Source organism: Electrona antarctica, assembly GCF_951216825.1.
Source record: "Electrona antarctica genome assembly, chromosome: 7".
NCBI lineage: Eukaryota > Metazoa > Chordata > Actinopteri > Myctophiformes > Myctophidae > Electrona > Electrona antarctica.
The window spans coordinates 26,675,691-26,690,055 of NC_136812.1; the positions used below are offsets into that span (position 1 = coordinate 26,675,691).

At 45.5% G+C, this 14,365-nt stretch overlaps 1 protein-coding gene across 1 annotated transcript in view; it reads right to left on the minus strand.

Annotated features, from left to right (window-relative positions):
• The window catches only part of crb1 (crumbs cell polarity complex component 1), a gene marked incomplete at both ends in the record, with an annotated part of 39,636 nt that overhangs the window by 5,490 nt on the left and 19,781 nt on the right, over nt 1-14,365 (minus strand). The window contains 4 exons of the mRNA XM_079505448.1: nt 5,443-5,569; nt 6,294-6,416; nt 10,450-10,494; nt 11,736-12,684. Of these exons, the coding sequence (XP_079361574.1) occupies nt 5,443-5,569; nt 6,294-6,416; nt 10,450-10,494; nt 11,736-12,684 (1,244 nt within the window). The remainder of the gene's footprint in view (nt 1-5,442; nt 5,570-6,293; nt 6,417-10,449; nt 10,495-11,735; nt 12,685-14,365) is intronic.

Here is a 14,365-nt window from a genome sequence, read left to right on the forward strand (position 1 = left end):
AAGTCTGGAGCCTGGTTTTATGGGCCTTTGAGGTGCTGTGGTTCCAGGAGGTGCATGCATAGTCAAAGAAACCCTGTACAAGGGCTCCTGTTAAGGTCTTCAAGGTGTTTTTGTCGACCAGTAAGGAGATCCTGTAAAGGAATCTTGTTCTATGGTTGACCTTTTTGATTACGTTGGTGGCCATTCTATCACCGGAAAGCCAGCACTGTGTTCAGGGAGCGTATAGCGCTGTTTAACCAGCACTGTGTTCAGGGAGCGTATATAGCGCTGTTTAACCAGCACATGTGTTCAGGGAGCGTAGCGCTGTTTAACCAGCACTGTGTTCAGGGAGCGTAGCGCTGCTTAACCAGCGCGCTTCTGGTCCAACAAGCAAAAACACCAACATGTACTGCTGAGCACACACCCAACTCTACCACCACCATCAGGATTGAAATTACTCAATTCCACATGCATGCACGCACACGCACACGCACACACACACACACACACACACACACACACACACACACACACACACACACACACACACACACACACACACACAGCAGCAGAGCACAGCGCAGGCCAACACATTCAATCAGATCTAAATCACTTCTCTCATGTGGACAGTGATTAATTATGACTGTCCCCACAGAGCAGAGATGGAGGATGTCGCTCACTCACGTCAGTAATACCGGGAGGCGTAGCGGCTGTTGTGACACTCTGAGCTGCTACTGCCATCACAGAGACAAAGTCACCACAGGTAAGTATCACTCACTGAAGTCATCCACAATATGCTGCACTGTAGCCCCTCCTATTCTCCCTCTACACTAAATATCTGCACCTTGTGAGCTCGTAGGTTCATGTGGTTAAAATCTTGTCTTATAGTTGTAGTCACTGTGCTGAACGGTACATTTGACGGGAAAGAAATCGCAACATTTCACAACTAGGTCTGCAAACGTAAGCTTGAGGAATCAATGACTTAACATAATGCAAATTAATAAGAACAACAAGCCAGCTCAAGGCCTCAGCAAAAAAGAATAATAAAAAATAAAAAAGACTCAGCTCATGCACATTCTGTAAGACGCTCTACTTTATTTCTATCTCTCTCTCACTCTGTCTCTCTCGCTACAGGTTCTTTGTTGACTTCCAAAAGTGCTTACCTGTCAGTGCAGCAGCAGAGCTGGCTGTCACAGAGAGTGTGGTGACACATCCCAAGTGGAGCAGCCTCCAGCCAGGGCCCGCCATCAGTCACTGACTGACTGCCACAAACACACAGACAGCCAGACGGACAGACACACACAGAGAGAGAGAGAGAGAGAGAGAGAGACAGAGAGACAGAGAGAGAGAGAGAGAGACAGAGAGAGAGACTGGCAGCAGCACACGTCTAGCTAACCAGTCTCTGAGGTATATACGGCGATGAGGCCACACAGAGAAACCTCCACACAGACAGAGCCCAGCTCAGTTGCTTACCTGCTGTCAGCATTATCAAGGTTCTGCGTGCGTGCGTGCGTGCGTGCGTGCGTGCGTGCGTGCGTGCGTGCGTGCGTGCGTGCGTGCGTGCGTGCGTGCGTGCGTGCGTGCGTGCGTGCGTGCGTGCGTGCGTGCGTGCGGCACACACAGGTTGCTGTAGTGTGTGCGGACTTATACCGTATAGCCTATACGGAAGTGGGTGCCTGATGAACGCATACACATATTCATGTCGGTGTGTGTGTGTTCTGGTGAACCATGCACTGTGACTGCCAGATAGTTCGCCCTCATAGGTGTGAGTGTGTGTGTGTGTGTGTGTGTGTGTGTGTGTGTGTGTGTGTGTGTGTGTGTGTGTGTGTGTGTGTGTGTGTGTGTGAAGTAGACCAAACCTGCTTGAGTGCCACCAGCTCTCTGCTGAAGCGGCAGTTCAGTTCAGAGCCACACTGCTGCTTTCTGCTGGCAAAGCACTATTCTACTGTTCTCTCTCTCTCTACCTCCCTCTCTCTCTCTCTCTCTCTCTACCTCCCGCTCTCTCTCTCTCTCTCTCTCTCTCTCTCTCTCTCTCTCCTCTCTCTCTCTCTCTCTCTCCCACTCTCTCTCTCTCTCTCTCTCTCTCTCTCTCTCTCTCTCTCTCTCTCTCTCTCTCTCTCTCTCAAAGGATGGCCACATCAGAACAGACAGTGAAAAACTACCTTACAGTTCTTCTTACCCTCTCTCAGCATTTTTGCTACCTGGGCACTGAGAGGGACACACGCACGCACACACACACACGAGCGCACACACATGTACGCAGACTACGCACACAAACATACGCATGTAGCAGCCATGCACGCATACACACAGACACACACAGACACACAGACACACGCACACACACACACACACACGAGAGGGACTGAAATGGCACAAGAGGGCAAAGAGGTATAGAGCAGGTGTCTGATGGGCACACAAATGCGTGCGTGCGTGCGTGCGTGCGTGCATGTGTGTCTTGCGTGTGTGTGTGTGTGTGTGTGTGGGATGGTGCATGCGTGTGTGAACTTGAGGTTACTCAGGGATATGCTCATGGTGTATCTCATTATGAGAGATTAGTTAGCTATATTTGGAGTCACCTGAGCCACCTGACTCCTCCACTCCTCTCTCTCTCTCACACACACACACACACACACACACACACACACACACACACACACACACACACACACACACACACACACACACACACACACACACACACACACACACACACACACACACACACAGTGCTGTCGTATAAGCCCTATATTTCGTCACAAGAAGAAGAACAGCAAAGATAGCAGATCTACAAGTTCATAGCATCATCAGGCAGGATCTACTATTTTGGCTATTTTTGACTACGTTTGACAATTTTTGCCTATAATGACGTGCCCAAAATAGGGACACCAGGTTGAAAGTGGTAAAGATAAAGGTAAGGATAAGTGACAAAGCTCAGACAAAGAAAGCCTGGATAAAAGAAAAGAAAAAGATGATCTATCACACTATTCTGGGATGAAATGAGTTGCACTGCAAGTAGCAGAATCCTTCAGTGCCTTTCTGAGGCGCTGCCGAGGAGGAGCCTGTGAGTGAACATGGATGAATGATGTTTGGATGAAAGCATGACTTGAAGAGAAATGACAGCCAGGAGACATGAAAAGAGGACAAAACAACAGATCTCACAGTGGATAAGAAAATAGCAAATTTTATTTATTTATTTGACAACAACAGAGGAGACTGGAGAGAGAATGGACACAGGACGGGACTTTGACGGACACGGTGACAGAAGAGAATGGACACAGGACGGGACTTTGACGGACACGGTGACAGAAGAGAATGGACACAGGACGGGACTTTGACGGACACGGTGACAGAAGAGAATGGACACAGGACGGGACTTTGACGGACACGGTGACAGAAGAGAATGGACACAGGACGGGACTTTGACGGACACGGTGACAGAAGAGACTTTGACGGACACGGTGACAGAAGAGACTTTGACGGACACGGTGACAGAAGAGATCACGGGGGGACAATAAGATACATAGACCAGTGGTTTTCAACCTTTTTCATAATAAGGTCCATTATTTCGTGGGCATTTGAGCCACAGAGCACCATTTGATGACATTTATGGCTCTATTTTCATCCATGCTAAACCCCTTATCCCTAAACTACTTTGCCTTTATTTATTCTTTACTATTTTGAAAGTAATTTTGGAATAGTTCAACTAACCGATCTACACGTTGTGAGCTTGTATGTTTTTCAAAATAGTAAAACAAAATTAGTTTAGGGATAAGGGGTTTAGCGGTGACGAAAATGGAGCCCTTAGCCTCTCAGACCCAAGACTAAAGAATATTTTCTTTTCTTATTCTATATTTGTCCACAATTCCATGCTGTTGATCTGGTACCATACGTAGGTGAGGCAAACGTTGATCAAAAAGTCAACAATTATTTAACATTCTCTAATTGTGTAGACTTGTTATAAATTAAGTAATTTAGATTTAAAAAAAACTCTTGAGAGTGTAAAATGAAACCAAATGGACCCGTAAGGTTAAGGTTACGTTACGCTCTCAAGAGTTAAAGATCTATAAGGGTCCATTTGGTTACCAACTCTCCATCATTTAGCTGGTGACTACCTGGAACCCCCTCAAGGACCACTGGTGGTCCCCGGACCACTTGTTGAGAACCACTGACTTAGATCATAAAGAAGTGTATTATGTAGAACAGAAAGGACAGAAAGGACAAAAAGGTGTGATGGTATAAAGGAAGAAGGTTCAGAAAATGTTCTTGGTTGAAAGGATATGAGTGCCCAGGGGGTTAGAGTGGGAAGCATGGCACACTGACACTGGTGACAATAAGTGCAATAGAGACAGAGTCAACAGAGAAATGGATAGTCCTCAAGCCTGATTTATACGAACATATAATAGAAAATCTAGCTCCCAGGAGTTGTGATCTTGTAGATCTGCTATTTGCAGGGTTGGGACTGATGGCCTCTTTGGTACAGAACAGGCCACTTCCATCATTACTTCCCCAGACAAAGTTCAAATTCACACATGGCTGACACAATATAATGAATGGTATGTATGGTATTATATTCCTCACATCACTGAAAGTGCATAAATGGGCTCTATGCACACAGAATAATTCTTCCTTCCTTCTTCCGGGCCGTCCCTACTTCCTTCACAGGTGTTACCGATGATACTAATTAAGGCTCTAATTCCATTTAGTGTACAGCGGTTCTCAAACATTTTTAATTTCAAGGACCCCCATAACTCTGATGCCCCTTTTCCACCGGTTGGTTCCCAATGGGAACCGGTTCAGTGCAGGTATTTTGAATTGAGTTTTTGGTCAAATGTGTGTAATATGTGATGTGGTTAAAACCTTTTTTTTACAGAACCATGAAGGTGCTAACTTCCTTGCTTCTGACTACAGAAATATGTCATCCCTACTGTTTTACATTCACATCATCTCCGCTAAACACTGACCTTAATGGTGTAGCACTTTAGCACTTTGTGTGGGGGAAGAAAATGTGCTGCCAATTGTCCAAGTGTCATTTTAAGGCACAAATACATGTCTGTGCTACAAAACCTGCATCTAAACCTGTACAACAGTAGCTAGCGATAAATATCTCCTCGACCATCAAGGAAAGTCAGGACATCTTTGTGCTTCAAATGAACATCATCAAGAAATGTTTGGATTCAGCACATGAAAACACGCACGCGCACACGCGCACGCATGCACACACACACACACACACACACACACACACACACACACACACACACACACACACACACACACACACACACACACACACACACACACACACACACACACACACACACACGCACGTCACACACACGGTCAGTCATCTCCCCAGTCAATCTCGGGCTCGTCATCATCCAGCCTGATGATGAGGTAGGAGAGCAGCTGGAAGAGGTTCTGCCACAGCAGCACCGCCACGTAAAAGTAAATGTCGCTTACGTCCGTCTGGCACACCTCTCCGGCGAAGCTCATTTCGCAAATGCACATAAACTTGTTGATGAGGTTGCGGCAGTAGCCTCCGTTCAGACAGGGGTTGGACTTGCACTCATCCAACTCCTGCTCACACCTGCACACAGAGAGAGAGGGTGACAGAGAGAGAGTGACAGAGAGAGAGAGAATGACAGAGAGGGAGGGATGGGGAGAGAGAGAGAGAGAGAGAGAGAGAGAGAGAGAGAGAGAGAGAATGACAGAAAGGGAGGGAGGGAGAGAGAGAATGACATAGAGGGCGAGGGAGAGAGAGAATGACAGACAGTGGGTAAAAAGAGGGGGAGAGGGATCAAAGGATAGTAGGAAAATTGGAGGGTTGGAGAAAAACAGAGAGACAGTTGATGCAGAGTGACAGGAAATGGTCAGACATACAGGAAGAGATGCCAGAGTGTCGGGTGGATGGACGGTTGAACAAACACTGTTTTTTGTGAACAAAAAATACATTTTCCATTTTTGTGTCTGCACTATTTGCTTGTTTTCCTAATCTATTCCCTCCATGGTTGGTCCTCTCTACCCAGTGCTCTCTGTATCGTACCGGTGTCCCATGAACCCCGGCGGACAGTCACAGGACAACTCTCTACCCAGTTCTCTCTGTAACGTACCGGTGTCCCATGAACCCCGGCGGACAGTCACAGGACAACTCTCTACCCAGTGCTCTCTGTATCGTACCGGTGTCCCATGAACCCCGGCGGACAGTCACAGGACAACTCTCTACCCAGTGCTCTCTGTATCGTACCGGTGTCCCATGAACCCCGGCGGACAGTCACAGGACAACTCTCTACCCAGTGCTCTCTGTAACGTACCGGTGTCCCATGAACCCCGGCGGACAGTCACAGGACAACTCTCGGTCGGTGCAGTTTCCTCCGTTGAAGCAGGTGTAGTTTCTGGTGTCGTCGCCACACACAGATACAGGCAGCTTGTGACGTCTGCAATATAATAAACAAAACAATACATACATAATAATGATAAAATTAATAATAACAACACCAACAATAATAACCAGTAATACGCCTGAGGGCGAGAAGCGACAGGTCAGCTCCATATATGGAGATCTAAGGGTGGCAGTGTCTTGAGTGTACAGGGTTTGATGAGGGCCCAGGTAGGGCCGGGCCTTAATTTGCAGGCCTGTTGAGAACTCTAGTTTTAGCCGGCTGCCAGGCACGGCTGTACTAATAACTTTGGGGCAGGCCCGTCTAGAGTTTGAATGGACAGGTATCAGTCAAAAGGGAGACATCAAAGAGGAAGGACGGGTGGGGATGGATCAACATATGGAATGTCAGAACAGGTCAGCTCCATATGGAGATCTAGGCCCTCATTTATCAACGCAGCGTACGCCCAAAAATGGTGCACACGCCAAAATCACTGCCATGTTCGACATTTCTATGCAGTGCATGCAGTGCACTGTGCAGTGCGCACTTCTTAAGAATGGGTTAAATAAATATCCTATTCCATTCATGACTATGTAACTGTGATATGTGATTAATGTAGCCTATACTCGCCTCACGGAATTATACTGGTGTTTCTTTCCAGTGTGCCAAAATGCACACTTGCATAGGTGCGTTGATCACGGTCACATTGATCAATGCTACGACCGAAATTACGCAAGGATTAGCTGTTTGCGATCACTTCATAAATGACGTGCCGACATGAGCGTACTCCAAAACTCACGCTCGAATTTGAGGCAGAATTTACACTACATTGATAAATGAGGGCCCTAAGGCTTTGGGACCTTTAGTGTGAGCCAGTGACTGGAGCGTGTCCTATATGTTACAGGATTCCAATCCAGCAGAGCTTTTATATACAACGGTAAAGTTCCATCAATTGCTTTAAAAATAAACAGACACCAATCTTTATTTCGCCTGTCGGCCAAGGACTGCCAACCCATTCTGTCATATAGATGCACTGATGCAGTGATGAGCTCTGTAAGATTCACCAGATATAAATCGCAAAGCAGAATGATAAACTGCATCTAAGGGCTTGAGGACAGAAGGAGCAGCTTTTCCATAGATGACATCTCCATAGTCCAACACAGAAAGAAAGACTGCTTCAATAACCCTTTTCCAACATGGAGTTGAGAAACTAGCTCTGTTCCGGAAAGAAAAGGAAATGCTTTGCCTTAGTTTACAGACAAGAATATGGTATTAAATGTAAATTTGTCATTAAGCCATATTCCAAGGAACTTGTTGTATTCAGCAACCCTTTCTATGTTAGATCCATTCGAGGTAGTAATAAAGTAAAAAAGTTGTCATGTGATGTCAAGATGCGTGACCATATATATGGAGGCGTGGGGTGACTGACGGACTGACGGGAAATGCAAGTTTTCATAGTAAATGTGACCTGTGGTCGCAACAATAATAACTGCAACTGTTGCCAAGTTTCATATTTGTTTGTTTATTATTTTTCTACGTCCAAGTTCATAATGAATAAGTTCATAGTTAAGTCATATTGATGTTAAAACATTATTTCATGTTTTTGTGAAGTTAGTTAGGCTAATATGTTTTTATTTTGAAGGGAGGGTCAAAGTCATGTTCTGTGTCTCGTTGGTCTGCTGTCACTTGAATTAGTTTCACCAAGGACTCAAGCCACAAGCAGCAAGGTGCCCAGTAGGGTACAAGCAGATATACGTGACAAGGGGCAGCAAGATGCCGCGAGCAGCAGGAGTCTCTTCATGGTTTTTAAACAGCTGGTGGATGGAAATGAAGCTCCTCCCACGCTGCAACTTGCAGCGTCGGAAAAGTGTTTCCGGTATTCTGGCCGACGCTGCAAGTTGCAGCGTGGGTGGAGCTTCATTTCCATCCACCAGCTGTTTAAAAACCATGAAGAGACTCCTGCCGCTTGCGGCATCTTGCCGCCCCTTGTCGCATATATCTGCTTGTACCCTATCAAGGCACTCAGCCTCAACGGTTGGATTGGGGGTAAGTCCCTGCGACATACTAGCATCATGTCCAGGGGGTGTACTTGTACATCAAGCTGCCTCACGCTACAGAAACAGGAGATAGGCTCCTGCCCTATGTGCCTCATGGCTTGTGCAGGTCCATTTGGTTCCATCTGGACAATCTCAGTGTAAAACTAGATAAAGTGCCCTCAGGGCACAGGTCTCCACCAGGGCAGGTCAGGTTGTGGCCTCCTGGTGGCGCTATAATGTGAAAAGGGTGCCATTTCTTCTTACGCCTTGGATGGCAATTGGATGATTTGAGGCATTTTGTTCCAAAAATGTGTTTTGCAAAAATCCACCTGTTGGTGGCGCTATAACAGGCCAATGTGAAAAGGGTGGGATATATTCCTCAGCCTAGTAGGAAAGTCAGTGAAAGCAGGCCTGGCCCTTCCTACAGGCCGACGATGCAGCCGCTTCGGGCACCAAAAGTTCTTTTTTTTAACCCATAAAATGTGTCCGTGACCCACAAATGGGTCCCGACCCAGTGTTTAGGAACCAGTGCACTATACTCATCGGTTCGAATAATGTTTTATTCATTACAATTACTTCCAGATTGCAGCTGTAACACTGAGGATTTTGTCAGCGTATGTGTCGCTTGAATTTATTTGTGCTGTCATTTCTGGGTTCCCTCTACTCACCATGTGGGAGACAAAGGCTTAGGAGTTGACCGGGATAATGAGATTAAAAGCTCTGGGTATTCCACAGCAGGCCACGTCACATGCAGAGCAGTCAATCAAATCACAACCTATCCATGTGTTCTGTCTAGGGTAGGATAGGGGGGGAAACACAACCTATCCATGTGTTCTGACTAGGGTAGGATAGGGGGGAAAACACAACCTATCCATGTGTTCTGACTAGGGTAGGATAGGGGGGAAAACACAACCTATCCATGTGTTCTGACTAGGGTAGGGTAGGGGGAAACACAACCTATCCATGTGTTCTGACTAGGGTAGGGTAGGGGGAAAACACAACATATCCTTGTGTTCTGACTAGGGTAGGGTAGGGGTAAAACACAACCTATCCTTGTGTTCTGACTAGGGTAGGGTAGGAGGGAAAACACAACCTATCCATGTGTTCTGACTAGGGTAGGGTAGGAGGGAAAACACAACCTATCCATGTGTTCTGACTAGGGTAGGGTAGGGGGGAAAACACAACCTATCCATGTGTTCTGACTAGGGTAGGATAGGGGGGGAAACACAACCTATCCTTGTGTTCTGACTAGGGTAGGATAGGGGAAAACACAACCTATCCTTGTGTTCTGACTAGGGTAGGATAGGGGAAAACACAACCTATCCTTGTGTTCTGACTAGGGTAGAAGAAAACAAGCTGTTGATATAATGTAGAGTTTTATTATATTTTACTTTCTAGGAGGGAACATTTAACATTATTGGATCCACACCTCGAGAACCTGTCCCCTCGTGGATTTGTAGTTTTTCTGTAAAGTACCTTATTGGATGAATGGATTATTATTTATGATGATCATTCACTAATGTGTAATTAATTATCTATGTCTATATTAGAATGATTGTATTATTTCTCACGATTTTAAATGTTGACTGTAGTCACAGACACTGATTTAGGGTATTGAAAAGGGCCCTTGGTTGCTCTTCCCCACCTATATGATTGTTTGATCCCCAGCCTATATAAGAGTGTTTGTTACCCTGTCATTTGTTTATTCTGATGAAGGCTAGCAGGCTGAAACATGAATACATTTAAAATAACTTTATGCAGCCAGAGTGTGCGACACTTTTCACGTTTCCAGTAGTCAGCACCTCACCACAGCTATTTGTCTTTTTTAACATGCCAAAATTCATTTTTGTAACAGTATGTGTTGCATCTTTTTCCAAATGGTGGTTATTTCAGTTGCAAAACTTTCCACATGAGAGTAACAAATTATAGCTCATATTAGCATTGGGTGTCATTTTACGGCAGCCAATTATACAAAAAAAACAGAGACATTGTGTATGCCAATTGAGAGGCAAAGGACAAATAAAAACACCTAACAAATGGAAAAAACAACTTACATCGTCCTGACAAGGAGATACCATGGAATTTCTTCAACTCGTTCTCTGGAGAGGAACAGAAAGACGAGGAGTAAAAGAGAGAGAGAGGAGAAGATGGAGGGGGGGGGGGGGGGGGGGGTGTAGTCACAGAGACAAACACACATACAAAAGATGATTGTGATGAAAACTTTACAGCAAAGCTGTTCCCCGTAAAGAGAAACGTGCACCTTGTCTGGTGGCTTGCTGTGAGAGTCACTTGTACAAAGGCTTCCCTGCACGGAGGCGAGCAAATGCTGAGAATGTCTGCGAGAGACTGTGTTTACAGCGTAAATGGTTGGAGGCATTCCCCTGATGGTTCTCTGAGGCAAACGCTAGATGACAGGGCTTGGGAGAATGTGGCGCTGTACCAGAGAGCTCTGTGTCGTGATTATACCACCGACACGGCACTAGACTTAAGGCCCACTCCTGCTGACGCTAGAACAGGCACACCACCTCATCTGAGGCGCTCGCTCGCTTCAGGTGTGTTGGAAATGCTGAACAGAAGCATGAATGTGGAAACATTTACAGTGTAGCGCTTTCCTTTGTGCTGCAGTCCCTCGGCTATGCAACTTTTCAAAGAACATTCCACTTGTGTATTTGTGTTTATTTACTATTTAATCAAAACAGTTTATTTCACAACAGTGCAGATCTGTTTCGGAATGGAAGAATGAGCGCAGATGCATACTCTAAATATGTAATATTCATAATGCTGTTGTTTCAAACACGTACGAGATGTCATCTTGCCAGAGAATAACTCAACCATTATTCTATTCTATTCTATTTTTGCTATGCTCTCTTCAGTGGTGGAAAGTAACCAAGTACATTTACTTAAGTACTGTACATAAGTATCATTTTGAGGTATTTGTACTTTACTTAAGTATGTCAAATTTACAGTACTTTTACTTCTACTCCACTACATTTCAGAGGCAAATATTGTACTTTTACTCCATTACAATTATTTGACAATTTTAGTTACTAGTTAGGTCTACTTTGAAGATTTAGATTATTATTATTACAAAACATACATTAACCACTTCAGCTGTGTATACAGTTCACAAGCTGCTATTTTCAAAGGATTTTTATACATTTTGAAAACTTGAAATGGGACATTTTGTAAATTTTGATGCCAATACTTTTGTACTTTCACTCATTTTGAAATCTGGACTTTTAATTGTAACAGAGTATTTTCTACATTGCAGTATAGTATTGATACTTTTACTTATAAGTAAAAAATGTGAGTACTTTTTTCCACCACATGGCTCTCTTACTTGCAGAGGGGTCCGGTGTAGTTCTCAGGGCAGAGGCAGGCGTACTTGTCGGGTCCGTGCAGACAGGTGCCTCCATGGGCGCACTGGTGCCTCTCGCAGACGTCTACCTCCACCTCACAATCCGCGCCCGCGTAGCCGATCTCGCAAGCGCACTCGTAGCTCGTCCCCCTGACGCTGCAGTTGCCGTGGACACAGGGGCCCAACGCGCAGGTGTCCGTGAAGAAGTCGCAGTGCCTCCCGGCCCAGCCCTCGGCACAGCTGCAGTTGTACACGTTGAAGAGGTCCTGGCACTCGCCTCCGTTCAGGCAGGGGTTGCCGGGCCAACACACTGCCGCCCCACTGCAGCCGCTCTGCGGGGGGAGCGGTGACACGCGGACGAACTGCTCCCGCTGCGCACGCGGGAAGTTGACCTCCATGGAGCTGTGGTAAGGCAGGGCAATGCCCCCGATCTCCACGGTGCCCAGGCATCCGGCCAGCATCCAGCCTGCGTCGGGACCCAGGCCCCCGACAAAAATGTCCACCTCCTGGCCGAGGAAGTCAAGGTTGCCCGCTTGGCTGGTGGAGGTGCTGGCCTCCTCTACATCCTCGTCCAGCACCAGGGTCCACCTGGAGGCATGCGCCCAGGGCGCCGACATGAAGAGGTGGACGCTGTGCCACTCCCCGTCGCAGACGCTCCTCCGGCTGCTAAGGCTGACCACGGACAAGCGCTCCGCCCCCTCCTGGTCTCCGGGCGTGTTTTCCTCAACGGTGTTCTGCAGCTCCATGAAGAGCAGGCTGTCCTGGATGGAGACAGTGATGAAGGCAGAGGCCTGCTCTGCGTGCAGGATGGCTGCGTGGCATTTCCGCGAACGCAGGTTCAGCGAGAGGCTGGTCAGCTTGCGGGAGATGCGGCCATTTCCCCGGTAGGTCAGCACACGGCTGTTATCCAGGAAGGTTCCGTTGGAGTAGCCTGGACGAGATAATCATCATTCAATCAATCGTTTATTTTATGGATGATCTTAGTTTTATGTAAACCTCGAACCAGACAATTTTAAGGATTGAAAAGACAGAAAAATAAAGGACCGGGTTCACCTAGAAAAGGAAGGTGGATAACTTAGCTCAGCATTTAAACATTGAATTAATTTAATTTATTATTTTGTTGAGTCTAACAATCTACTGGTCATACAGTATGCACAAAGTCTATTAATTAAGGAAATGTTGCAGACTTGTGATTCTGAGCATGTGGCTCATTGCCAGATCATGTAAGTGTCCAAAGAAAGGGCTTGAAAAAAACCTTCAAATCCAATCAGTAGTACATTTTGATGTTACTGTTCCGCCCTGGTTCCACTGTTACTGTTGAATTTGCTAAAACATATTTTTTTGGAAAAAACTAAAAACAAACATGACATGCCCAGTCACCATGCTGCACCTGTGATGTTCTTTTTTACTGACACCAAGTTTAAAATGCACAGAATTGAATGCACAGAATATCAATATGAAGCAACTGAAAAACATGATTTTTCAATGGTAGTGGATGGAGAGAGAGGATTTTTGTCCAACCACGAAACGGCAACCAATGGGTGCGAAGAGGGGCACAACCATGGGCGGGACTTGACAAAGGGTGAATACTATTAATACTATTAAAATCCTGTTTGAGATATTTGATAGAAACCTGTATGTGATCATGACAGGTAGGGACCTGCCTGTACACAACCATTGCGGATTTTCCCAGGGGAAAAAGGATAATCTGGCCAGAGTTCAATCCTACTGAACACACACTGGCAGGTTAAAGGCAGTATGGAGCCAACATCGTACATACTGTATGCCAGGGATATAAGAATGGACATTTGCAAAACAATGTCTAGAAGATTAGCTAGGAAGCATACAGCACAAGCCCAACATTCCCAAACATTTCGGAATCAAGGTCCGCTTGAAAATCTGACCAATCTGAACTGCATTTTCAGAATCAGAGCATGTGTTTTTAGATTTTTTTGATCAATGGAACTAACAAAGTTCCTATTTATTGGTATCACAATTAAAACAAATGTCAAGGTTTTAAAGAAAACAAATGCCTTTTTTTTCTCATTAATATTGCAATAGCCTCAGAGTCCTGGACCACAGGTTGGGAAACACCACAACATGAACACAATTAGCTGTGATTGTGAACGAGCCTTTATTTCCAAAATGATCCACGAATGACCGAAAGGAGAATGCACTGGAGGAATCACAGTAGGGTTTCCCTACAGTTATGTATGTATAGCAAAAATACTTTTGGGAAACCCAACCTTGCTGGAGGCATTTTCTCAGCATTAGTTAAAGTTTCATCACTGAGTCAGGAAAACCCAACAGTATCTTTACTTAGCCTAGGGCAAAATGTATAAAGGATCTGCATTTTTAAATCAACAAAGCGCATCGCTACAGTATGTGTGAGTTATGAGCTTGTACATCGGCTAGCTACCGCAATGGGGTGTTGTGTAACTGTATACTGCCTGTTTTCATGGCATTGAGCTAGACCATGATAAGAATGTTTAGATTACATTCTACTGAAAGCCAATAAATGTATTGTTCATTAACGAGCAATGCTATTTTAAATCGTACCCCTATTTCAACTATAACTGTTATATTTTGGTGAACCTGGAGAGTACAACTAC